General features: G+C 43.0%; 1 protein-coding gene and 1 long non-coding RNA gene across 9 annotated transcripts in view; one reads left to right on the top strand and one right to left on the bottom strand.

The window, feature by feature from the left end:
- Nucleotides 1-6285, bottom strand: LOC123653024. 4 transcript variants are annotated; one of them, XR_006742658.1, is made up of 3 exons: nucleotides 5615-6285; nucleotides 4588-4675; nucleotides 1-2628 (listed from the first exon to the last, which is right to left on the bottom strand). It is a non-coding gene; the product is annotated as an uncharacterized LOC123653024 (long non-coding RNA). The 4 variants fall into 4 exon arrangements; XR_006742657.1 differs by having other exon boundaries at nucleotides 1-2634; XR_006742656.1 differs by lacking the exon at nucleotides 5615-6285 and having other exon boundaries at nucleotides 4588-4727.
- Nucleotides 4869-27023, top strand: part of GARS1 (glycyl-tRNA synthetase 1) — a 35218-nt gene continuing 13063 nt past the window's right edge. For 3 of the 5 annotated variants that reach the window (XR_004990676.2, XM_045587228.1, XM_045587229.1), the window contains exons 1-11: nucleotides 5029-5262; nucleotides 9793-9894; nucleotides 10644-10746; nucleotides 11399-11540; nucleotides 12969-13057; nucleotides 13457-13533; nucleotides 15410-15555; nucleotides 17666-17815; nucleotides 22447-22609; nucleotides 23694-23858; nucleotides 26354-26461. Coding sequence is in view for 4 of the 5 variants with exons in the window: in XM_045587228.1 (XP_045443184.1) it covers nucleotides 5044-5262; nucleotides 9793-9894; nucleotides 10644-10746; nucleotides 11399-11540; nucleotides 12969-13057; nucleotides 13457-13533; nucleotides 15410-15555; nucleotides 17666-17815; nucleotides 22447-22609; nucleotides 23694-23858; nucleotides 26354-26461 (1464 nt within the window). In the remaining variant the exon portion in view is untranslated. The other 2 variants (XM_036453758.2, XM_036453759.2) reach the window with 2 other exon arrangements.

Here is a 27023-nt window from a genome sequence, read left to right on the forward strand (position 1 = left end):
CTTTAAATAATTTCATCCACTCTGTCAAAAATAATCTGTTTTGTAGAGTTGTTTTGCATATAACTTTGCTGACCTCCCAATGCCTAGGGAACAAAAGTAAAAATAAACTCAAAAGACTGAAACCTAGCAAAATAGTTGTTAATATTTATGTCAGCAAAATAGGACTAAACCGGAATGGAAGTAATCCTGCTAAAAAATAGGAACTGTGAGTAGTTCTGGTCTGCCTGTAAAGACTGCCTTTTTAACTTTGCTGGAAATTTCTTATTTATTCATCAAAATTAAATAAATGTTACCTCTTCTATCAAACCCATCCCTAACTTCCAGGTAAATAGTCTTCTATATTTATAATACTTGATTGACTACTATTTCATTAAAACAATTTATTTGTTGACATGTTTCCTTCCCCTACTAGACCAGGATTATTACAGAGGGCAGGAATTATCATTCATTCAACAAGTATTTATTGGGTGTTTACCACGAGTGAGCAGGCCATTTTGCTTCTGCTCAATACTGAGGGGTAGTCATCTCTTTCTTCCCAGTACATAGTACATACCTGTCCCATTACTGAGTAGGCATTACATGAGTCACTAAATAATTCCATAACTGAGTGAAAGGATGAATAGATGAATGGCCTCTATTGTGTAAGGGAGAAAAGGTACCCATTTTGCAGTGAAGTTTCAGATTTCCCAATGTGCAAACAGAATCGGTGCAGAGAGAAGGTAAGCTCCCAAGGAGAATAGGATCTCTCCTTCTGCAAGGAGACACAGTGACTCAGTGCCTGGTGGGCCTTTGGAGAGCCCAGGGCAGTGCGAGCCTGTGGGTTTCCCATTTTTGCAATATGTTTGTCGCAGAATACATATAAGGCTTGTTGATTTTTCTCTTAACGTACTTTCCTCTGATAGCTAGCGTGCCCCTCTTCCTCAGTATAGTTGTTGCAAATCATTTTGACAGCAGGGAGTCCTTTTCCAAGCCTGAGCCATCCTCAGCTCTGCACTCCCATCAGCAGTTGGCCCACACGGGCGGTGTCAGGCTGGCCCAGATTTCATACTTGAGATGAATACTCATTCCATGGAGCCTGATGTAGTTGTAAAAGCAAGTGTGATTTTTTGTGGTTGGGTCTGACATAAAGGAAGATAGGCACAAAAAAGAAAACGACCGATTTTCCTTGTTTATTCACGGCAGTAATACATATAAAAAAACTCTTCTGTGAAATTAAACTTTTCTACAGACTTAAATTTAATTACACAAGCCTGTCTTCATAAGTAAAAACAGGCAAACTAATTTGCCAATTTTTTAACATACGCATGTGGGAAACCTCTTTTATTATATAATGGACTTTCAGCTTTAAAGGACACCCCCTCACCCGAATTAGTCTGTGAGATCGAGGTTTTACCTATAATACAGTATAAAAGAAAACATTCTTATAAGTATAGGAAAATATACATAACCGGGTTTTTCCAGCCTTTACCAGGATGTGGGGAGAATTAGGGAGTCTTGTAGCAGTTATAACTCTTGTCCCTACCTGAGAATGCAAGACTTGTAAATCCTTGCAAATTTCTTTCCAAGTAATCTCTCCCTCTTCCATCCCAGGGAATGTCTGTCTTGGAACTGGTCTTGATGGACACAGTGTCCTAAATCATCATTTCCACAAGGTGGCAGCACTACACCAGCAGGCACAGCCTTCAGGTCACTGAGCCCTCAAGGGTGTGACCAAGAATTCTTTCCTTCCCTTTACATTACTATTAAAGAGTTCTCAAAGAGGCAACTTTTTTTTTTTGTTCCTTTTAGACCAGCGGTTGCCAACCGGTGGTCCGCAGACCACTGGTGGTCCGTGAGGTCCGAAAGGTTGCCTTACTGTCAAGTTGGTTTTAGGCAGACCTCCAGAAAGCATTTCACCTGAACTCCACATCGCTCAAGGCAGGAGGGTATATGGATGGGGTCATTAAGTCAAGATAAAATCTTTTTAATAGCCACACAAAGACCCAAGGGCCAGAAGAACCTAGAGAATATGGATAGTTTATAAAAAAGAAATAGACATTTCCAGAGATGGGTCATATTTTAATTTGAAACCCATGGTGGACAGGGTGGCTGGGTTTTCCCATGGTAAAGAGTGTAGGGTTAGCGGTGATCACACTTGGCTGTGCTAGCATTTGGCTCCTTTGATCTTCATGTTGAGTGAGTGAAGTCAGACATTCATTCTCTTGGGAGGATAAACTCAAGCATGATGCCTCTCCGACATTTCTTCTATAGAAAGCAAAATCAAAATAGTTGACATTAGCCTTTGTTAGCTAATGCATTTTAGTTTTTTCCTCATGATTGGTAAACATAGACTCTCTTTCCAGGAAACTTGAGGCCCCCGAGAGACATGGAAAGTCCAGAGCAGCTCCCTCAATACAGAGTCTGGTGTTCTATTGCTCCTTTGACTCCAGGATCCACAGTAGGTTATCCTGGAATTAAGATGTCCAAGCATTCAGACTCCTAACTGGGTCTGAAAAGGTTCTTGGTCCAGCTGGAATCCAGGGCCAGGTGGAGGAGAGATGTGATGGTGGCTACATCAGGAACATGTGGAAGGTGGATGGAGAAAGGAAAGCTGGGTGTCGATGCATTGGCTGGGCTGGTGTCTGTTCCCTGTAACTTAAGATTGTCAGTTGACATGATGCTAAAGCCTGCTGTGGTCCCCTCGGCCCCTGTGGTGAGCCCCCGTCCCTGGCAGGAGAGGGAGAAGCTCTTGTCCTCCCTGGGGCATCACCCTGGGGATATGGACATATGGACCCGTGGCAGAAGCTGTGTCTTCTGCTGCTGCAGCTCCTGTCCATGCTGCTGAAAAGTGGCGATGGTGTGGCCGAGGTACAACCTTGCCACCCTCTGCCTCTCCTCTGCCCCAGCTCTGGGACATACACTTCCCTCTCATTATTTAGGCAGCAAATGAAAGAAATGAGTGAAAATTAAATCATGCAAACATTCACAGAGGCAGTGTCTTCGCGTTCCCGGGGGTGCCCAGATGAGCCTGTGCTGAGAACTGAAGGCTGATCAAGCTCACATCTAAAACTCTGGGTCCAGCCGAGACCGGTTTGGCTCAGTGGACAGAGCGTCGGCCTGCGCACTGAAGGTCCCAGGTTTGATTCCGGTCAAGGGCATGTACCTTGGTTGCGGGCACATCCCCGGTAGGGGGTGTGCAAGAGGCAGCTGATCGATGATTCTCTCTCATCGATGTTTCTGACTCTATCCCTCTCTCTTCCTCTTGTGAAAAATCAATAAAATAAAATTTAAAAAATAAATAAATAAATAAAAATAAAACTCTGGGTCCAGAGGAAAATTCCAGCTAATGGGAAACACTGGCCTCACCTCTCCCACGTGAGGCTTCAGCAAAGAGCTGGTCCAGGAAAAATGCCACTCACTCAAAAGATGAGTCATCAGAAAGGAAGCCGCAAAGGATCTCTCTGGTATATAAGGATCTCTCTTATATACTGTACTACTAAATATATAAGCTTAGAAAAGGGACAGGCAAAGCATGTGGCAGATGCAGAATCGTCACCAGGCAAATGCTGCTGTGCAATGTCACCCCAAGAAATTTAATTTAAAAAAGGAATTGCATAGCCCAGCCCACGTGGCTCAGTGGTTGAGCCTCAACCTATGAACCAGGAAGTCAGGGATGGATTTCCCGTCAGGCAGATGGCACATGCCAGGATTGTGGACTTGATCCCCAGTGTGGGGCATGCAGGAGGCAGCTGATCAATGAATGATTCTCTTTTTTAAAAATATATTTTATTGCTATTTCACAGAGAGGAGGAAGGGAGAGAGATAGAGAGCCAGAAACGTCGATGAGAGAGAAACATCGACCAGCTGCGTCTTGCACATCCCCTACTGGGGATGTGCCCGCAACCAATGTACATGCCCTTGACCGGAATCGAACCTGGGACCTTTCAGTCCGCAGACCGACGCTCTACCACTGAGCCAAACCGGTTTTGGTTGAATGATTCTCTTTTATCATTGATGTTTCTCTCCTCTTCCTCTCTGAAATATATATATATATATATTATAAAACAGGAATTGTATAAAAATATTTAAAAAAGGAAAATGCTGCCGAAGAGCTGATGAAAGCTGTCACCAAACAATTGCCAGTCATTTCAAAACAACAAAATGATTGCCTCCTAGAAGAGAGAGTACAGAAAAAAACTGGGAATGTAAAATGAAAGAATCGAAATTGGCCCAACACATTATTTTGTACTCCCTCGATGCAGAAGGAGTTCAGCTGTTCTGGCTGGCCAGCCCACCCTGGGGACAGGAGGAAGGGAGTGAGGCATCGCAGGGCAGTGGCCTAATCACAGGAGGCGGGTCCGCTGATGCCGAGCCACGCAGGAGTCCCGCGCCCCAGGATGCTCCTCGCCACACCCTGCATCATCACGTTCCCCAGCCGTTTATCATCTCTCTGCCCCTAGCCTTTCCTCGTCTACGCCAGTTCAAATTCTGCACACGCTGAAGGGTACTGACCTCCAAAAAGCCCGTGCGTGCTCCTCCTCTCCCTTCCCCAGCTTTTGTCTGGACATTGGCAAGGCATGGATGAGTGGAGTAGGGCAAATCATCTACCTCTCCAGCCTGTTTCTTCCTCTGAGGGACGGCTGAGCTGGAGCAGCACTGACTCTTAAGTCCCTACACGACTTGGTGTTTGATGACCCTGGAAAGCGCAAGGGACGAGAGATCAGACGCTTCTGCAAGTCTCGGATGGAGCTGCGTCCAGGGATGTCCACATTATTGGGGTGACTTGGCGTATCCCTATGCAACTATGTTCGCGGGGGGGACTCCCTGAGTCCCCACAGCTCTCCCGGCCGCCCCGATGGGAACCTAACCTCCCGGGGCCTGGAGGATCCCGGGTCCTTCCGGGTTTCTGTGTCGAATCTGCCGGCGGCGGCCCGGCGCCGCGCCCCCGTGTGGAAAGTGCGGCTGCGCGCGCGCCGCGGCGTTTACGCGGCGATTTCATCATGCTCGGGGCCGGGCCGCTTCCGCCGCCGCCGCCGCCGCCGTCGCGCCCAGGCCCGCCGGCCCATGCCCTGCCCGCGCCCGGCGCTGCTTAGAGCCGCCCGCGCCGCGCTGCTGCTGCTGCCGCCGCCGCCCCGGCTCCCGGCCCCGGCCCCGCCCCGCAGGCCCCTCGGCACGCGCGCCCCCGGCCCGACCTCGTTCCCCGCGGCCGCCTCCCCGAGCAGCATGGACGGCGCCGGGGATGAGGAGGTGCTGGCGCCGCTCCGGCTCGCCGTGCGCCAGCAGGTACCGGCGTCCCGCGCCTTCCCCGCTGCCCTGCCCTCCTCCTCCTCCCCCCGCGCTGCCTCCCCTTCCCTCCCGGTGCCCTCCTCCCCGCGCATCCCTGCCCCTCGCCGGCGACCCCGCTCTGGGAGCCCTAGGCTTCTTGGCACCACCTTTGCGCCCCCCGCGCGCGTCGGCCACCTTCCCTCCCGAGGACCCCCGTCCTCCCCTCCTCGTGGGCGGCTCCCTCCGCGCGCGATCTGGTCCCCTTCCCCGGTCCTGGCTCCTGCCCGCGCCCTCTCTCCCGCGGGGCTGGATCTGGGCCCCCCGGGTCCCTCCGATCCCGGCTCAGGGTCCTCCACTTCGCTTTTCCAACCTGGGCTGCGGGCTTTGTGCGCCCCGGGGGAGAGCTGCCTGGTCAGCCGGGGCTGCCGGTTCCTGCCTTTAATCTCCAGCGTGTGTCCTCCTGGACATCTTCCTGCATTCCTTGCTTAGCCGAATGACAGGCCGAGAAGATTATAAGGGGAAAAAAAGTTGGAACGTGGGTGTGGGAGGTGTTGACGGGGCCCCTTTCTGATAACGATGGGAGTTCTTGGTCCTTCTCTCTGTCGGGTTCCGAAAGGGCCCTTGGGAGTGAGCGAGCCCGGGAAACTGTGCATGCTGCCGGGTTCCTGGCGAAGCCGGCCCTCCGAATGGAACTTTCTGAAACTTGATTTTGCCGGAGGGAGGGAGGGAGGGTTCCTGCGCTGGAGGACTCCGCGGTGTGCGCAGGCCGGCTTCTCCCGGGGCAGGGCCTGGGGAAGACGAGGAAAAGGCTGTGTCAGAGGGATTCCCACGTCCAGGCGGGGAGAGCCCCAGCGCTGGCGATGATGACCTTATAGTAAACAGCAGGCAGGTTGGGATCGATGACCTTGTAATAAACGACACACGGGTTTCTCCTCCTGCACGAGCGGCGCCTGATGCAATAGCTTGTCTCAGCTGGGAGGGTGGAACCCTCCCTCCATCATTCATTGGGGGCAGCTCTGCTACACATTCAGCAAACCCTTCCACTTGGCGGTCTCTGCTTCTTGCTATATGAGCCTGACTCACTCAGTAGTGTTTTATTTTGCTTTTTCACTATGAGCTTCATATTTCTCTCCTTTCTGATAGGGATCAGAATGCTTATTTTCCATCTCCCTTCACCCACTCTCCCTGAATCGTATTAGGTGTGGTTCCTTTGTCGTTCCTGTAACTCAATTTTTGTTTCATGTCCTTCACTGTGGAAGGGAGAAAGCATCTAAATTAAAAAAACAAAAAAAACAAAAAAACCTAAAAAAAAACAACACGTTCACAAACCCCTCCCTCTGCCACGTTAGCTGGAACTGCAGTGCAAATTATCTGTCTGCAGTGAGACTGTGGAAGCAGTTCAGTGCACTTCCATCGGTTCCCGTGCCATTACCGTATTGCATCTTGTTTATGCTGACCTGGTTCACTTTTTTGTTTAAGATAGTTTTTGACTATGTAAGTTAGTTTGTGTAAGTTAGGTTAGATTCTTTATCTAGTATTCCAGGACCACACATAGGAGTTAACTACCTGAAACTTTGAATCACACCGATTCCAGTGTCATTTGGAAGGGGGTTTAAGGATCATCTACTCACCCACCCCCGTCCCCCCACCCCTTTTTTTTTGGCTTATGAGGAAATGAGGCACACATCACATCTCTATATTTTTCACTGTGAAGTTTGTGCAATTGGAGACATCCTTGGGGATTTTAAGGTGCTTAACAACTAGTCGTGTTAGTGAGATGTGTTTTATATAGTTATGTGTTTCATATGCACATCTGCTAGGCTATGTGAATGCTGTTGCTTTTTGGAGGTTAGGTTTGTTTGACCGAAATGCATGCTCCTGTGGCATATTCTTAGTTGCTTATTGGAGAATTAGTTATGGGACTCCTAAAAGGGTTTCAGAACACCAAGAAAAATGCATCATCATCATCATCATTATTGATGAATGGTGCCCTGGGACAATTGAGTTGTTGTTGTTTTTTTTTTAAATGAGGTATTAACATAGAGTGGAGCCTCGTCTTTATTTTGCCAAATAAGGACATTAAGAAAACTAATACAATCACCAAACTGCCATCTGAATTTTGCTTTCATTTCCTAAAAGAAAGAGTATTTTAATACAAAAAAGAAAAGCCATAGCTCATCGTTTATATTTAGTAGGTTTAACTTTAAAAAATACCTAATGCATTTTTTATTTTTTTATTTTTTACCATATATTATGAAAACTCAGTCCTGGAGTGCCTTGTTTGGGATCGGAATAGATGAATGAATAACACTACTTGTGTTTCAGTGTTTCCTGTTTTTCTTTTACTGTACCTGGGAAGACAGCTAAAATCCAGATCTTGGCAGTAGTAAGGAGACAGGGTGAGTGCCCCAGCCTTTCTCGGCTTTGATTTTCTGAACTAAGTGTGCCCATTACAGCTCTTGCTTGAGCCGTAGAGGGCACCTGAAAAGTTCATGACATCATTGTCAATAGCTGGAGAACATTGGAAATCTGAGACAGACTCATTAATCTTTTTTTTTTTTTTTTTTAAGTAAGAGCATTTCTTTTTTTTCTTTTTTTTTTTTAATATATTTTATTGATATTTCTCAGAGAGGAGGGAGAGAGATAGAGAGCTAGAAACGTCAATGAGAGAGAAACATCGACCAGCTGCCTCTTGCACACCCCCCACTGGGGGATGTGCCCGCAACCAATGTACATGCCCTTGACCGGAATCGAACCTGGGACCTTTCAGTCCGCAGACGGACGCTCTACCACTGAGCCAAACCGGCTTCGGCCAGACTCATTAATCTTAACAAGAACCCTCATGTGTGAAAGCAAACCCCTTACAGCGGCGGGGGTTTTGTTGTTTTTTCTTGGCCAGCTGAATATGCAGCATGACATACTGATCCTGTGGAATGACTTCTCATCTAATAATTACTTTGCTTTATAATCACAGGCTGTTATTTCAAATATATGTCTTCAGGTAACAATTTACCCAGGAACTAAGCTTCTACTTGATGTGTCTTAAGGGTGATGTAGATGGCGTTTCACATCAGTTTCATTAAACACACACACACACACACACACACACACACACAGTTGGGTTGTGAAGACGAGAGGAAAAATAATTAGAAATTAGGAATCCTTAAGTACTTTCATCCATGTTTAGATCACATCCAATTATTTTGTTTTCGGGGTTGGATCATTATAAATCATGATTTTAAAAGTGATTCAGGGAAATCGGTTTTAAACACTTCCTGCCTTACCTTCACCTGCCCTGGTCCTTTGTGCTGCTCTCTCCTCAACCAGGAAGCTCTGGGAAGAAACCGTGGGTGGAATGTGTGGGAGGGGCAGTACTTGACACAGAGTGGGAGACACACAAAAGAACTGCTTGCCTACATCTTCACCAAGTTCAAGACGTTCGTGAGAATGACTATAATACTTCCGGCCTCTTTTCAGAACAAAGGCTCTCTCTCGTTCTTATCCCCATCCAAAAGCACTGTGAGTGAGCATTTATGAGACAGCTGCTCTGACAAGCCGAGGAAGGAAAAAGGACACTGAATAATGAGTAACTTAATAATATTTGTGAATTTTAAGTGCTTGGCACACTGTGCTAGGTTTAGGTTGTGATATCAGTCAACAAATATAATTTTTAAAGATATATTTTATTGATTTTTTTTTTTTTTTACAGAGAGGAAGGGAGAGGGATAGAGAGGCAGAAACATCCATGAGAGAGAAACATCGACCAGCTGCCTCCTGCACACCCCCAACTGGGGATGTGCCCGCAACTAAGGTACATGTCCTTGACTGGAATCGAACCTGGGACCCTTCAGTCTGCAGGCCGACGCTCTATCCACTGAGCCAAACCGGTTAGGGCAACAAATATTTTGAGTGCCAGAATTCTATTTACCTTCCATAATTCCTTTCTTAAGATAGGGACAGATAAAATGCATGTACATAAGTAAGCCACTGCTTGATAGGGCAACTTCAGATATTGTATGTGTAATAAAGAAGCTGAAATAACGAGAGAAGATGGCTAGAGAGCTCAGGATGGAGCTAGTTCAGTGGCTCTGAACTTGGAGACCCCGTGCCCCCTTTTACACCAGATGCGTTGTAATTCCGTTACTATCCTGCAGTGACGGAGACGGCCGTTTTTTTCTAAGTAGAGAAAAGAGAGATTCCAGGAGAGAAGGGGTCTGATTTTTGGTTCTTCTGTGTTCTCTATACTAATCTTGCTCTTTCCTTCGTTTTATCAATGCCTTTCTCTCCTTCCTCTTCGCTTTCCCTCCCCACCTCTAAAACAGTAGTAATAACCATTTTAAACCCTGTGTACTTGTTTGAATATTCAGCTGGGCTTATAAATGCTGAGGGCAGAGACTTTCAATTATTCTTAATGACCTCTCATATACTAGACATTTGAGCAGCCTTATTCTTATACAGATACTTTTAAAAGGCGTGCTCAAAGACGCATTGCTAACTTTTCTTGACTTCTGAAGCCAGTCCTGAACGTAAATTCTCTCTGTTGGCCAGGGAGATCTTGTGCGAAAACTCAAAGAAGAGAAAGCACCCCAGGTCGATGTGGACCGAGCGGTAGCTGAGCTCAAATCCCGGAAGAGGATTCTGGAAGCAAAGGTGAGCCATGAGACTCTAAAACAGGAACGTAAGTAGGTATAGGATCGTCCATCTTTATTTCATCTCTGTGTGTAGGAAAGGCATAGAAAACTCTCATAGCAAGTCTCATTTGCTTTATCTCTATTTATCCGGATGCCTTCCTCTCCTCCTCTACCCCGCCTCATTTTTTTACAGGGTGCAACTCAAAATCTCACCTTCTCTTTGAAGCCCTCTGACCCCTGACCTCCCCCTTCGCCCATATTCTAGACTCAACATGCCCGATGAATCTCTATGGGAGTCACAGTGCTTCTCTTCCTCAGGGCACCTCCCATGCCTGGGGAGAATGGTTTTGTGTTGACATTTCTCTTTTTTCTTTTAAGGAAAGGGTCTCTCCATCTGATACCTGCTCCCAAATCTTTCAAACGATAAATCTCCCACCACCAAACAGAAGTAGTGTGGTGTTTGAAGTCATTATTTTGCTACTGTGATCCACTACAAATTTAGATATTATCAGTATCTGCACCTAAGTAAGCCTAGTCTTGTAATCTTAGAAATGATCACATATTTTTCCTAAATAATTAAGTAAAGATATCTTTTCTGTAACTCTGATAGGGGGAAACCCCAAGGTCTCTTATTTTTTAAGGATATCAAAATCTTGTCTGATAAATTTTATATTGAGTTTTGCTGAGGAGTAAACTAAATTCACATGTGTAAATTCATGTTACTGCATCCCTCTCTCTAATCACGTTCTCCATTAAAAACCCCTGTAGGAGCTGGCATTACAGCCCAAAGATGACATTGTAGACAGAGCAAAGATGGAAGATACCCTGAAGAGGAGGTTTTTCTACGATCAAGCTTTTGCTATTTATGGAGGTAGGGGGTTAGTGATGGAAAGAACAGGTGTGCTGTTCGTGGCTTTAATATTGTTCTTAAGTAAAAGCTGGCTTCCAATGGACACCTCCTTGTCTGAGGTCACCGAAAGCAAAGGATGGATATTTTTCTTTCGTTTGTTTAGCGCCAACCATTTGATGTGAAATCTGTTTTTATTTCCCTCGGCCCTACTTATTCTTGAAGACTCGGTTCAAGTTTGGCTAAACAGATCTCTCAATGTTTAACTTCGTGAGGTTTATATAGTGGCTCAAATTCCCAAGAATAAATGAGAGAATTGGGTGCTAAAATTATTATTATCACTTGAAACAAGAACTTATTGTCTAATTTCTGTGGCAGAAAAAATTTTTTTTTTCTCATTCTGTTCTTGTACATGGACAAACTTCTTTTGCTTTCATTTTTTTCTTGCTAATTCTACTTGAAATTCTTAATATGGCAAAAGTAAACGAGTAGGAGCTTTTTGATTACCTCTGTCAGCTAGTGGAGGGAAGGCTCTTGGTACTGAGGGATTCGAATGTTGACGTGAACACATTTCTAGGGAGTATGTGAAGTCTCACAGGTATCCGTGTCCCATGTCTCCTTGCTTTGTTCAGCGTGACAGGGTCACGTGCATGTTTCCCTTGTTCCCTTTTTGCAGGTGTCAGTGGCCTGTACGACTTTGGGCCCGTTGGCTGTGCTTTGAAGAACAACATTATTCAGACCTGGAGGCAGCACTTTATCCAAGAGGAGCAGATCCTAGAAATTGACTGCACCATGCTCACCCCGGAGCCAGTTTTAAAGTAAGATTTATAGTTTGAGGGCTGAGATTCTTTAATATGCACAATTAAGAACTTTTTTTTATTATAAAAAGCTACCCATGTTCATTATAAAAATCTAGGGGGAAAAACCCAGAAAGTATTCACCTGCTATTCACAGATAGTCATGTTAAGGTCATTGTAGTTATCCTTCCTGTCTTTTTTCTCTTAAGTCTCTCTATGTGTATCCATGTTGGTAGCACACTGCTGCTTTTATGTAACATAGGTGAACATTGACTTCTGTCCTTAGTTTTCTAAAGCATTTTTAATAACAGCATAGTATCCTATTTTATGGGTGTGCCGTGCTTTATTTAGCTAGTCCACATTGTAGGCAATTAAGTAGTTTCTAATTTTTTATTGCATTCAACATGCCGATAGATGAATTTTTGTGTATGTCCCTGATTATTTCCTTAGTATAAATTCTTAGAAATTCTGGGTAAAGGTGTAAATACATTTTTAATCAAAAACTGCTATTTGTATTGAAGTTTCAATGCAGACATTTAGATTATTCCTACCAGTATTGTTGAAAGCAGAGCAGGATTGTTTGAATGTAAAACTGAAAGAGGAATTTTTGCCATTTTGTATATCACTTCATTTAATGTTGCCTGATAAAGAGTTAATTTTTGCTGTTTGCATTCCTTAGTCTTTCTCTTTTTATTTTTTTAAATTTATCTTTATTGTTGAAAGATTACAGATGTCCCCTTTTTTCCCCATTGACACCCCTCCTCCCCACTTCTGACCTCTGCTTTCTCTTAATAATTTCAGCCAGTTAAGACTAGATGATGGATCTGAAAGGTCAGGAGAACCTGTTCTTGAGCTACTTGCTCCACTCATGGGAACTGTGTAGAGATAATCCTGTGTCCATGCAGGTTTCAGGGGCAGAGCACCAAGGGGCATTATCTATAATTAGAGGCACAGTGCACAAAATTCATGCCCTGCTAGGGTCCCCAGTGCTGCCTGCTGCTGGCCAGGTACTCCCTCCCTTCTCTGGCTGGCCCCGCCCCCTGGTCAGACTCCCAGATGAACTCCAGGTTGAGGGACAATTTGCATACTACGCTTTTATTATACAGGATGAGATAAGAGTTCTTAGCTAGCCACGTTTGCCATGGTTTGGCCTTTGCTTGTATTACAACTAATAGGATAGGTGCGAGTTAATTGATTCTGCGAAGTAGCACAGACTTTGTGAAAAAGTGTAGCCTAGGTGATGTCTTTCTTCCTACCGAAGGAAGAATTTCCTCTGGCATACATTATCATCTACATGGATGCACCACTATAGATGTGCACGCTTCCGTCTTTCAGATTCACACATACACACTATGGATAAGCATATGGAAGTGGGATTGTCTTTTAAGGTAAAAGCCATGTGTTAATATGTATGAAAATGACAAACTGGCTTGGCATTTGTTACTTTAGGACTTCCGGCCATGTGGACAAATTTGCGGACTTCATGGTGAAAGATGTGAAAAATGGAGAGTGTTTTCGTGCTGACCACCTATTAAAAGGTATGGCTCTTCATCTCAGGTAGGATTGATCAAAACAAAGGGTTTAGATGAAACCTTCCTCAATGTTTTTCTATTAAAATTTTGGGGGGTGCATAATATACAAAGGCTTAAAAAAAGTACACGGATCTTAAGTATACAGATAAAATCCCTTACTTTAAAAAAATGTATGCCGATAATTAGAAATTCTCTAAGTCAGCAAAAAGGGTCAAGCCAGTATCATGACTCCCTGTTAATCAACCAAGGGGTTCATATCAATTAGGACCATTATTCTTGGATACATTCTTTTTACCTATCCAACATTGAAACCCAAAAATACACTGTCCCCAAAAATAGAAGAAAAAAATACACTGTCCCCTTTCCTCATTGGCTGAAATTGACATGTATCAACATGTCTTATAGCTCATTTACAGAAATTGATGTCTGATAAGAAGTGCTCTGCCGAGAAGAAGTCAGAGATGGAGAGTGTCTTGGCTCAGGTGAGTTCTTGAGAGACACTGTCACAGCATCTCAGGTAGGTGCTGTCTTTCTCCCGCCATTTGATGACTGTTAAACTCCACTTGGTGCTGACCCTGGCCGAGGTGGTCAACAAGCCAACTTTACCTGTCTCTCTCATAGCATCTCCCATTACATTTTTATTTTCTTCTCTCTACTTTTTTGGCTAACCCTTTATTTTAGCCAAAACCAGCAAGTTTGATTAAATAGGCATAAAATTTATTCTCTCTCCTTGAAACCCGTTTTCTGGGTTTAATGGCAAAAACCAGAGGAGGGCTGAATGACGAGCAGGGTTCAGTGTAGATGTGGAGATTTGGGGGTAGATATTTTTGTGAGAATGCTCTTGTCAGCCACTTGATCTGCTTCTGATTGCCCTATTATATCATTCTTAGGATCTGATGGGTCGGCCTCCAATACAGTTTTAAAATTTCTATTTAAGCTGACTGATTTTTAAAAAATATATAGATATTTTATTGATTTTTGCAGAGAGGAAGGAAGAGGGATAGAGAGTTAGAAACATGGATGAGAGAGAAACATCGTTCAGCTGCCTCCTGCATACCCCCTACTGGGGATGTGCCCGAGACCAAGGTACATGCCCTTGATCGGAATTGAACCTGCGACCCTTGAGTCCTCAGGCCGACGCTCTATCCACTGAGCCAAACTGACTGATTTTAGGGAAGGTAGAAGAGACCATAGAAGTAATCTATTCTGACTTTTTCCAACTGTGGGAATACCTTCCATAGCGGAAGTAGATGTTACCCTTTGTGTGGGTCACAGATCACTTGAGAACATAACCCTTTTCTCTTTTCTCATGAGAGTTTACTGGGTATTTCCTCACTGTTGCCCTATCTGTTTTGTAACGAGCTAATTTTTCTCTGTGCTATTTAGCTTTCCAACATTAGCGGAGAAATTTTCTCCTTCATTTAAATTGAAAATCTTCTTAATCTGGCCATTTATTTTAGGTTCTCATGAAGTATATCTTATTCCTTGCTTGAAGCTCATTGTCAGTTCTTGTATTCTGACACTGTTATAGCTACACATTTATTTCTTATTTCCTTTTTTCCCCTCAAAGGCATGAACTTTATTATTATTATTATTATTAGGAAAAAGATATGAAACACATGTCTAATTACCCTTAAATTACCGTTTCCTATTCTGAATGCTAGAGTTACCAAGGTTTTGTGTGTATGTCTTTGATCATAACAGTTTCATTTATTTTTAAGTAACTTAACAGAAGCAGGAAGTAATTAGTTGATTTGTTAAGTCATATTTTATAGTTTGAGCACTGACTTACTGTTTTCTTCCCAGATCCACGTTCTAGGAGAGCAGTCTGTTTTCTGATTTGTCATGTCAGCTGTATATACAGCTGCTAGTGTAACTTTCAGTGAGAAGGTGGGGACCCGTGGGAAGTGGCCAAGTCCTTAGACATGGCCCTGAAGGCCCATCCTTTGCGTGAGCACATTTTAGTGCCTCTGACTCCTTTTCAGCTTTGCAAAGCAGGACAGTTTCTTTAAAAGGCACTGGCTTCCCTTTGGTGGTAGGAAAAGCTCTATTCCTGTTACGTGGATTCAGCAGCCAGATTTAATTCTCTTTTCTCTCTGTCCATTTTTGCTGACCCAAAAAAATGAACCTCTGATGAATGTTGAGTTTTAGATCCTTCCCAGAAAAATACTTCATTTTCCTGTTGGTAAATGAAATCTGTGTAAACTGGTTATGGTTTTATGTGGATAGCTGCAGGTTATTTTGGATGAGTTTTAACGGTGGATGGGGTTTAATACATAATATTGTATCTTATGCCTTGTTTTTTTTCTCAGTCTTTTAAACTATCCTCCCCCCCCCCCCCCCCCCCATGTTTTTTAGCTTGATAACTATGGACAGCAAGAGCTTGGGGATCTTTTTGTGAACTATAATGTAAAATCCCCCATTACTGGAAATGACCTCTCCCCTCCAGTAGCTTTTAACTTAATGTTCAAAACCTACATTGGGCCTGGAGGAAACATGCCTGGGTATGTATCATTTGTTGTTTATGTGTCAAAGTTATTAACATTGCTTGTCCTAAAAGGTAACTATCAATATTAGCCATAAGGGGGAAATGATGGAAAGTGATATATAAAAAGTACAGGTAAATATATTAAGGACAAATTATGACAGACACATTTTATTTCTTCTAGTTTTTTAGTATATATATTGATGTTTTTGACCTAGAAAATAAACAAAAGGTATGATCATCATCCCTTTTAGTTATACTGCATATACAGGAAAGATAGTTGAAGAGTGATTTGAAAGTCACGGAACTTACTGCTGAAGGAGATGAGAAGCCATTCAGTCCAGATGAGCGCTGTGCAGTGTGGTGGTCATGTGGGGCTGATGGGCACTTAACTGGGCTAGTGCTTCTGAGGAAAGAAATTTTAAGATTTATTCAATTTTAATTAATGTAAATTTAAATAAATATGACTAGTGGCCTACTACATCAGACAGCACAGTTTAGCTTTGATTTGAAAGACTTTATTTTCACAGAGTAGAGAAAACCTGGACTATTTATAGTATGACCCAGAGATTTGGCTCTGTATTTTCAGATTCCTTGCCCATTTCCATTTCATAGCTCTAGATATTTTCCTTATGGTCTCATTTTTTTTAAAATATATATTTTATTGATTTTTCACAGAGAGGAAGAGAAAGGGATAGAGAGTTAGAAACATCGATGAGGGAGAATCATCGATCAACTGCCTCTTGCACACCCTCACCGGGGATGTGCCCGCAACCAAGGTACATACCCTTGCCCGGAATCGAACCCGGGACCTTTCAGTCCGCAGGCCGACGCTCTATCCACTGAGCCAAACCGGTCCCGGCGTTATGGTCTCATTTTATTATATTTCATTTATTTTATCTATTTATTTAATGGTCTCATTTTAAAGGGCAAGAGAAGGGTAGGTTTTTGCAAGATGAAGTTAAATAGATCATGTTTCCTAGAGTATAAACTAAAAAGTAATAAAAATTAATTGAGACAGAATGTTACTAGAGTTACTTTACTGAGACACAGGGCTGACTTGAGGTATTTGTGGAGAGAGGCCACGAGGTAAGCCTTTCATTTTGGCAATACATACCCAGAGTCATAAAACTGGCCATATCCTCTGATCTGTCTTCCCACTCCTAGGAATTTATCTAAAAAGCAACTCAAAAGGAAAGGAAGTGATACTTGTCAAGGGTGTATAAATTAAAAGTACAGCTAACCTACTTTTCCTATAATTTGGGGATGGTGAAATAAATGACACGAAGTAGAACATTTCGGTAGAATACTCTGTAGCTGTTGAATATGAGAAGTTTTCAGTTATTTAGAAACGAGAAATATAAAATAAATGAAAGTGCATAATTTTTTAACATCCTATTTAAAAACCTGCATATAACTGTAGCTGTACTTCTGTTTGGGTGAAATGTGCAAAGGAGGACAAAAATCAAAAGCGTTTGGTGTGTAAGAGAGATGAGGGTAGGATTTTATTATTTTTGTCTTCATTGTAGAGCTGTTTCCATAAAATACGTATTGTGAAGTAGGCTGTTGAGAACGCTTTCTGAGTTGTTTTGCACAGAAGAGGGACAGGGGATATTTGCTTGGCTCTATCTTTAGCATATGGAGAAATATTAGAAGCCTCTGGCTGAAAATCTGAAGCACCACGAAGAAGAACATGAATGAGAAACCTTGAAAGTTCCCTGGCCCAGCGTGATGCTGTGATGAGTGAGCTTTCACGTGTGGGTACACTGAGGCACGCACGGGCCTGGTGTTCAGAAGGATCTGGAACTGCCATCTGCCTCCATGTAATGGTTAGCCAGGAAGAATGGCAGGTGTTTTAGGGACACGGTGAGAGAGGTGGTATTTGATGCACTGGAGTAGTTAAATAAAATGTCATTTCTATCAGAGTATTGCCATACCAGTTACCTAATGCATTCTCTCATACTTGCTTGGTAACGTTTGCTACCGAGGAAATATCTATTTCTAAAACTTTGTTATAGGGCTCATACAGCTTTCTGTGCAAATGGTACACTTAGGACTTTTAGGATTTGCATATAGAATTTCAGATTTGTTGGAAAAGGAAAACTTAATTTCTTTATAACCTTGTACAGGTACTTGAGACCAGAAACTGCACAGGGGATTTTCCTGAATTTCAAACGACTTTTGGAATTCAACCAAGGGAAGTTGCCGTTTGCTGCTGCCCAGATTGGAAATTCTTTTAGAAATGAGATCTCCCCTCGGTCTGGACTGATCAGAGTCAGGTACTGCCCACATTGTTCTTCTGGTAAAATTAGCAAGTGATCTTGGCATTGAATTGGACATGAAAACTTGCTATTCTGCTTCATTCTTTCATGATTATGTAATTATTTTTATGCTACAAAAAAGCATGTTTTACATTTGTATCTCCAGATGTAATCTCTGGGATGACTGGCAGCTGTGAGTAACGGAAGTGAACTTGAAGGGAAAGGCGGGGAGGGTGAAGAACTTAAGTGTCTTCCCTGCTCCAAAATGACTTTTCCTTTTGTTCATCATGTGCTTGTGATTTTTTAAAAAGATTAAAAAAAATTTTTTTTAATTGATTTCAGAGACAGGGAGTGGGAGAAAAGGATAGAAACATCAGTGATGAGAGCAAATCGTTGATTGACTGCCTCCTGCACATCCCCTCCTGGGGCCATGAAAAGTAAAATACATAGAGGTCCAATCCTACTGGGGATTGAGCCCGAAACCTGGGCATGTAACCTGACCAGGAATTGAACCGTGACCTCCTGGTTCATGGGTCAACTCTCAACTACTGAGCCACACTGGCTGGGACATCATGTGGTTTGAGGATGGCAAGAAATTGATTATCTAACCCAAAGCATTTTCTAGCGGTGGTGATGCAAATAAGAGTAGGGTAAGGTAGGGAGGGGGTGGTGGTTATGACAGAAAGGTCATTCCAGGACGGCATTGTGGGGTTAGCAGTGTTTCAGTAACCAGCTGTGTTCTTCCAGATATTTGGGGGGCCTATCTGACAGGCCAGCTCTTGTTCAGAAATCCGGTGACTACAGTCCGCTCTTGTTCAGAAATCCGCTCTTGTTTAGAGGCTCTATCCAGGCGTCCTCAAACTTTTTAAAGTGGGGGCCAGATCACAGTCCCTCAGAGAGCTGGAGGGCCGGACTATATGAACTATTAATTCCTACTGTAACACCTCGGCTGCGCTCACTGCCCAAAAAACCTGGCGGGCCGGATCAGACTCCTCTGCGGGCCGCATATGGCCCGCGGGCCGTAGTTTGAAGACCCCTGCTTGAATGCCCTCCCTTTGTCAGACGTGTCCAGGAATGTGCGGGAAGGCGTGCGGGCACTATTTAGTTACATTTTCTTCTGGAAACTTAATATGACTTATCTGCTTATGACTTAAGCTTTTGGTGATTTTTATGTATTTTCTCACTGATGTCATCTCTTAGGGCAGTGGTCAGCAAACTGCGCGGCTTGCTAGCAACCTGAGGCTCGAGAGCTGCGGTTTGCCGCTCTGTTGACTAATGAGTTTGCCGACCACTGTCATATACTACCCTTTACCTCTGTGCACACAATATGCCACAATTGCCTAATCCTCACAGCTTCCAACTACGCGGTAGCATTTTGTCTAGTCCAGTGGTTGGCCGCAAGCCACGGTTTGCCGACCACTATCTTAGGGTAAATAAATTCTGTCTAAAAAATAGCTGAAACCGGTTTGGCTCAGTGGATAGAGCGTCAGCCTGTGGACTGAAAGGTCCCAGGTTCGATTCCAGTCAAGGGCATGTACATTGGTTGCGGGCACATCCCCAGTAGGGGGTGTGCAAGACGCAGCTGATCGATGTTTCCCTCTCATCGATGTTTCTAACTCTCTATCCCTCCCTGTTCCTCTCTAAAAAAATCAATAAAAAATATATATTTTTAAAAAAATTCTGTCTAAAAAATAGGGTATGTAGGTAAACCCAATTTAGGCTCTCTGCAGTCCCACTGCCCCACCCATTTCCGCTCTTTTTTTCTTCCTTGCTGTAATTATAGACTTCAGTCACAGCATATCCCAGCCACAGACTCTACATCAAAGCACCCCGCCATCTGCCTGCTCTCATTAGCCCCCCACTCCCTCTGAGGAAACGGCCTGTGTTCTGACCACACTTATCTCCAGGCCTATAAGCCCTTAGCCTTAGAATCTAGAAGGGGAGACTTCCTGGAGGAAAGAGCCTGCACAGAGGAACAGTGACTCCAGTTTGGACCTGTGTGTATTCCAGTTTCCATGGCCCCAGGTACATTCTCTGAACTCAGACAGGAGGCAGCTGGTAAAATCAGCGTTAGTGTTGATTTCCGCCTCCTGTCTGTGAGTGGGATGATTTGACAGCACAGATGCAAAGACTTTGGCAGCAGATTGTTTTGGGAATCTGGGTGAGGCCCTTATTTCGATCTGCCCTGCATTTTTGATGTTCTGTTTCTCAGCCCAGTTCTAAGCTCTATGAAGTCAGACACTGTGCTTCTCTCTCTTATATTTCTGTGCACACAGACGATATTTCATAATTGTTGAAAGATAATCTAGACATAGGTGCTGCATGACTAAGAGATACCATTATATTTTAAAAAAACACTTTTCCCTCCAGTAGTTACTAAATTGGCATTCAGAAGAATCTCTCTGGAAAATCATTACTACGTGCATATTTATTTTGTCATGAAGCAGTTAGCTTGGTGTTAGATTGTTCAACGCAATCCTTATGTCATCTGCCTTGAATAACACTATTGAAGAAGCTATTACTCCAAAGAAACCAGCTATATGGTGCCATTGTCAATCATTAATTTATTCAGATAAATAAAAAAGAAATCAAACTACTCTTAAAGCTAGAGAACAATTTAAATTCACTATTGATTTCTCATTACTTGAAAAGTAAATATCCAGAGCTTGTAAATATCAGACTTGCTAATGCTTTAAGGAAAACTATTTTATTTGGAAGTCAGTTCTGTATTTTACTTCTTTCTGTGTCCGATTTTTGCTTAAATTTTTCTAATTTTGAAAATTACTGATCTATTCTTTAAAAATTATTTTTCATTAAAAGTAATAATCTTTTGTGGTTGCATCTAGTGTCAAAGAAAAAAACAAATAGATAGTAATTAAAGTGGTAAAAACAAGATTTTATTCAGGACTCTTGCAATAGGGAAAGAAAGACCTCAGTATAGAACAGGGTTCAATTCTGAATACAGCAGTCTTCCAATATCATCCACAGAGGATATGTCCCCCGACCCCTGGTGAATCAGGCCAGCAGGGGAGCAAATAAGTGTCAATCGGGCCAGCAGGGGAGCAATTAGGGGGTGATCAGGCTGGCAAGCAGAAGTGGTTAGGGGCAATCAGACTGGCAAGCAGAAGTGGTTAGGGGCCAGCAGTGAGATTGTGAGAGGGAGGTCTGACTGCCAGTTTAGGGGTTGAGCCTAAACCGGCAGTCAGACATTCCTGAGGGGTCCCAGATTGGAGAGGTGCAGGCCGGGCTGAAGGAACTCCCCCCAAATTTAGTGCATGGGACCACTAGTCTCTCTGTATAAAAGGCTAATATGCTAAGTATCCCTCCGACCATCCGATCAATCTCTATGACATGCACTGACCACCAGAGGGCAGACGCTCAATGCAGGAGCTGCCAAGAAACACACTGGCCATTTACAAAGAAACAGTACCATGGACCTGGAACCAACAAAGCAACAATCGGCTTCCCCCCAAGTGGGACACAGGCCCTGCCACCACCCCAGAGTGAGAGCCCACCAAATCGCAGTCAATGCTTCCAAGACCCCATGGCACAAAATGTGGCCCACAGCTCAGCCCAGCCCGCAAAAGGTGTCTCTGGGCATCAGGTAATGACATCACATAGCAATGCTCGGCTTCCTCTCCCTAGCTACGACTTGCCTCCGTGGAGTGGTGTTCCTTGCCTCAGCTCAGGAACACCACTTGCTTTATAGCCAGGTGGAAAGATTTAAAACTTTAACCAAGTGTCTCGTCTCAGTTGCTCCTCACAGAAGTCCTGGAGTAGGTAGACAGGAGACTCAGTAGAATCCTATTTTCTTTTCATTAACTGAAAAACAAAGATTTAGAAAGTTTAGAAACTTGACCTGACTGAAAAGAAGTAAGATATGGTGGAACTTGAAAATGACTTCAGGTTTTCTCACTGTGCAGAATAGTCAAACACTGCTGCAGTTAAATATTTCACCCTTTGTTCTCCCTGGGTGATCTACAGTAATAGTTTTCATGTTGATATTTACTGCTGTGTTGCTGACAGTTACCTGAAAGAGAACTTGAGATACTTCACTGTGCTGGAAAAAGTTTAGCTACATCAGAAAGCAGGTCTAATTAAGATGGGGATTACCAAGAGGGAACAGTAGGAGTAAGGGGATTCTGGCTAAACTGTCCCGTTAGGACTCTTGCTGAAGACAGGCCAGGGCATCAGACGTTGCCTGGGGCATCATGGAGGAGGAGGATGATCAGATAGCTAGTGGGAGTGGTTCTGATTGAACTATTTCAGCAGGATTCTTGCTAAAACTGGATTTTACAAGGAACTGCACTGATGGGCCTCGGAGAAGGTCCAGGGCCTGACTAAGGCTTGGTGAAGTAAAGCATCTTTGTCACTACACAGAAGGAATTAATGTCTGAGAGAAGTTGGATTGTGTTTGTTTATTTAAAATACTGAGTAGTAAAGTTTTCATGAGTGTAATTAAAATTAACAACCATCTAGACAAAACTAATCGAACTTTTTCTCTTGCCATCCCATTAGGAAACAATTTCCGGTTTAGTGGTGAGCTTCCTGCAGTGTGAGGGCACATCGTTGTAGAATTAAGTTGAAAACAAGGGCCTTGTATGTTTTTATAGTTAAGCATGCAACTTTTGCCCCTGTTTGTCGTTCAGAGAGTTCACAATGGCAGAAATCGAGCACTTTGTAGACCCCAGCGAGAAAAACCATCCCAAGTTCCAGAGTGTGGCAGACCTCCATCTTAACTTGTATTCAGCAAAAGCCCAAGTCAGCGGACAGTCTGCTTGGAAAATGCGCCTCGGGGATGCTGTTGAGCAGGTAAGATTCCATAGGTAACTTAATTTGCATTATATCTATTCAGGCTTTGTAGCATTTAGCAAATTCTGTGTACTGGATGGCAAAGCATTTTATTTTAGCAGTCAGCTTATTGTTTTTATATAGTCTGATTATACACTGTTATTACAGTGGGAGAAAATTGCTCAAACATGAGCATTTGTGGGCCACTGGGCTAACATGAAAACCAATGTTTAGGAGACCCCGTGGAAAAGAGATCCTGGGTTGAACTGTGTGCTTTATCAGTCCGACTTCTAGCAATATGTGCTACTTTTGGGGAGGCATATTGACCTACAGAGAGCAAGCCCTCTGGGTTTTAAACTCTTCTGTATTACCCATAGCAATTGGGAGAGTCTTACACATAATAGAATTTCTGTAATTATTTGCTTAGAGAAATTTGTGAGTGAGAACTTTTCTAACAGTAATGGCTTCCTGATAGTGGAGTGAATTGCCCCAGGGAACAATAAGGTTCCTGCCTCTGAAAATATTCAAGTAGAAGCTGGGTGGTAACTAGCTGGCCACTTTGCTGAGAAGAGCCCTTCAGTGGGTAGGAAATGGGGCCAGATGGTTTCTAAGACCCTTCCAGTACTAAAATGGTGAGACTACGTATGCCATACAGGCTCACAGATTTATTCAGTGGCTGAGAATACATTAAAATCCCCTCAACATGTCCTGTTACTCTTGTTAATTAGGAAGGAATGTATTTGCCATTCCTAGGGCATTATTGTGAATGTCATTTTTAGCATTGTAGATCTAGAAGGTATAGGTATTAGGTTGAATTTTTTTTGCTGACTCAGTGAGTATGGTAGAAAGATTGTGAATAACCCCCATTATTATCAGTGTGATAACTTGACATTAACCCCTTTAAAAATAGCCTCTTACGGGGTTTTGAGATGATTCTGAAAGCTAGATAAATTAGCTTACCTTGTATTTTCAAATATTTTCAGTAGACCATGAACAGCTCAATAGAAGATGGTTCTTGGCCTTCCAAAGTGCTGACATGTGTTTCTTTCTATCTTCCATGCTTGCTTGCATAGTTATTTATCACTTGTTTATTCATTTATTTTAGGGTGTGATTAACAACTCAGTGTTAGGCTATTTCATTGGCCGCATCTACCTCTACCTCACGAAGGTTGGAGTATCTCCAGATAAACTCCGCTTCCGGCAGCACATGGAGAACGAGATGGCCCATTATGCCTGTGACTGTTGGGACGCTGAATCCAAAACGTCCTATGTAAGTAGCGTGAGGTGGTTTTTAGTACGTGATTTTCACATGGTTACCTTAGAAGCATGGATATCAAAATCGCCTTTTGTGTGCTTTATGTCAGAAAGTGAAAGTTCCATTTGTATGCCTCTCCCCCGAAGCTTTTCATGTTTCTTTTTAAATTAGACATTTTCTGTAGTAAATCTTTTTGGCTTTTAAAATTTCTGTTGCCGATCTTTTTTGTTGTTGGTGGTGGGTGTTTGTTTTTTTAACAACCCTTTAAAAATGTAAAAGCCATTCTCAGCCCCATGAGCCTTTTCTCTTTGTTCCATACCAGTTCCCTTCCTGAGTCTGCTTTGACTCTAAGTTCAAGTTAAACCAGACGCAGAATCTTGCTGTCTCTTATTCAGGCCTGGATTTCATCTTATTTAATATTTGTTTATTCATTCAACATTTATGATTGTTAAGAGCTGTATGACATTCTGAGGGCTTCACCTGTTATCTTATGCAATCCTCACAATAATTTGAGGGAACTGAAGTGCTGAGAAGTTAATTAGTTTGCTCCACTCTATAGCTAGTGAGTGGTGCAACTGGGACAAGAACCAGGCTGTTTGACTCCGCCCCACACTCAACCATTGTGCTACGTGGCTTTAGTAAATCCTCTACATTCCTGCTCATCCTCTTCTGAGTGCTGTGGCCACGCCGTTAGGGATTGGGGATCAGTAAACGTGGGCCCAATAAGTCCGGGGGTGTAAGGGACAGCGTGGTGACCACAATTCATAATACTGTAGTGCATACTTGAAATTTGTTAAGAGAGTAGATTTCAAATGTTCTCATCAGAAGAAAAAAATTCTGTAACTATTAATGGTGATGAATGTTAATTAGACTTATTATATATACGAGAGGCCCAGTGCATGAATTCGGTAGGGTCCCTCAGCTTGCCTGCACCCTCTTGCATTCTGGGATCCCTCGGGGATGTCGGAGAGCTGGTTTTGGCTCATTCCCTGCAGGCCAGGCCGAGGGACCCCACCAGTGCACAAATCTGTGCACCGGGCCTCTGGTATGCATATAAGATCTTTGGTTAATCTCTTCCCGCTCTCCCTCCTCCCCTCTTTCCCCTGATATTCATCAGTCTGTTCCATGTTTCCATGCCTGTGTGTTGAGTGTCTGCCCCCTGGTAGTCAGTGAGCATCATAGCTAACAGTTGAATGCTCACTTAGGCTTTTATATATATATAGATTGCAAATGCTGATCATTACATTGTATGAGTGAAACGAATATATTATCTGTAAATTATTCCTAAATTAAAAAAAAAAATTTAAAAATTTGAGAAAATGATGTTGGCCTAGAATTGAGATCAGGCTACAGTGTTTTGTGTAAGGTCATTGGAAGACAGGACAAGCAAAACCAGAAGCTCCCAGGTAACAGAATCTAGGAGAGGAGAGAATGCCTCTGAAACGCTAATTCTTTCTTTCTGTGCCCTTCACAGTTAAGTTCTTAACTAAAAAATAGTTACTGATACTGCTCCTGCTCCATCTTCTCTTCTTTCTTCTCAGCGGCAACCATGTCCTAAAGTTGCTTACCATTGTCAGGCATAATTTTGTAATTTTACCTCTTAGTACATAAATAGGTTAATTTGCATCTTTGGTAAATGATAACCACCAAGTTTATACAGTTAGCATGTACATTTAAGTTGACGTGTTAGTGACTATCATGTTACATGTTTTCAGGCTTTGTTCTTTAATTCCTGGCTTGTTTTGTGTTGAGGTTTCTGAGCTTAAATGAGTTTTATATTTGCTCTTTTTATTTCATGCACTTAGAAAGCTCATGATGGTTGACTTTCCCCAAACTCTTAAATCAAAGGCAAAAAATAAATATTCATGAGGACTAATTAGATACTGAACTAAAATAAGCCTCTGACCTCTTTTGTTCTTGTTTAAATAACAGATTCTTCAGGATCTTTGAAAACAATTTAGATTGTGCTTTTGAAAAGTATCTTAGGTTTTAACAAGAAATGGAACCTGGTACCCATGCTGTTATTAAGCTTTAGTCTGTGACCTAAACATTACCTGCTCTTACTTGAATGTCCTTCTGGTGGGTGGAAAGCAGCCAAGTGGTGAGAGCTATAGACACTTCCTTCAAAGAGCGGAGGAGTTTCTACCACATTTATTTTGAATCCTGCTCACATATTTGAAACAAGCCTGTTTTTCCCCTAGGTTCACATTTTATTGCCACTATTAAGCCCTAGAATTTGTTAGTTCAGCCCACATTCATAGCATGGCAAAGTAAATCTGTCCAGAAAGTAACAGATTTACTTTGTGTACATGTGTGATTTATATTTGATAGGATTGTTAGCCGCCTGGTGTGTAAGACAATCCCCATTTCATACGTTTATACAAGTTAGGAGTGGAGATTCTATAATTGAGTCATTCTTGAGTATGTGAAAGAGTTAGTTATAAGCTGCATGGGCTTGTGAATGAACCTAACGTAAGGAATAAATGTTTTTATCCATCCTGTCTTCCTAGGGCTGGATTGAGATAGTCGGATGTGCTGATCGGTCCTGTTATGACCTTTCTTGTCATGCGCGAGCCACCAAAGTCCCACTTGTAGCGGAGAAGCCGCTGAGAGAGCCCATATCCTTTCTAGTTACTTCTCAGCTCAGGACTAACGTGTGAACATCTTGGAAGTAGACAGTCCAGCTCTGTACCTTGTTCCTGTGGATAAACTGAGGTGTTTGATGTTGGGATAATACTTCCTTAAACCTGTTATTTCACCCAAATGCTCCGTTCCTATTCTCGCCACGTATAATCTGACATGTGCCCACTCAGTGTTTGGTTCTCAAAAGAAGTATTTTCAGAAAAATGCTCTAAATATCTTTCAGGGCATTTCAGCCATTTCCAGAGTGCATTTCTCCACACCTGCGCCCACCTACATACTCTTCGCATAAAGAGCACCTGGTGAATACATTTTCTAACAAAAGATGGATGTCATTTTATGATAGATAAAACAATAATTGAGCTTACTTATTCTGTTAACCAGCACAGTAGAAATTGTGAGCTGAACTTAGGGCTAGCCCAATGGTGTTGGGATGTTTTAGAAATGAATAAATTACTATCAGAAGTTACCATGCTATCTATCAGCTTCTATTGCTGACTAGATAATTTATTCCTGTAACTTTGAAAAAAACTCTACTGA

Source organism: Pipistrellus kuhlii, unplaced genomic scaffold, assembly GCF_014108245.1.
Source record: "Pipistrellus kuhlii isolate mPipKuh1 unplaced genomic scaffold, mPipKuh1.p scaffold_m20_p_26, whole genome shotgun sequence".
Lineage (NCBI taxonomy): Eukaryota > Metazoa > Chordata > Mammalia > Chiroptera > Vespertilionidae > Pipistrellus > Pipistrellus kuhlii.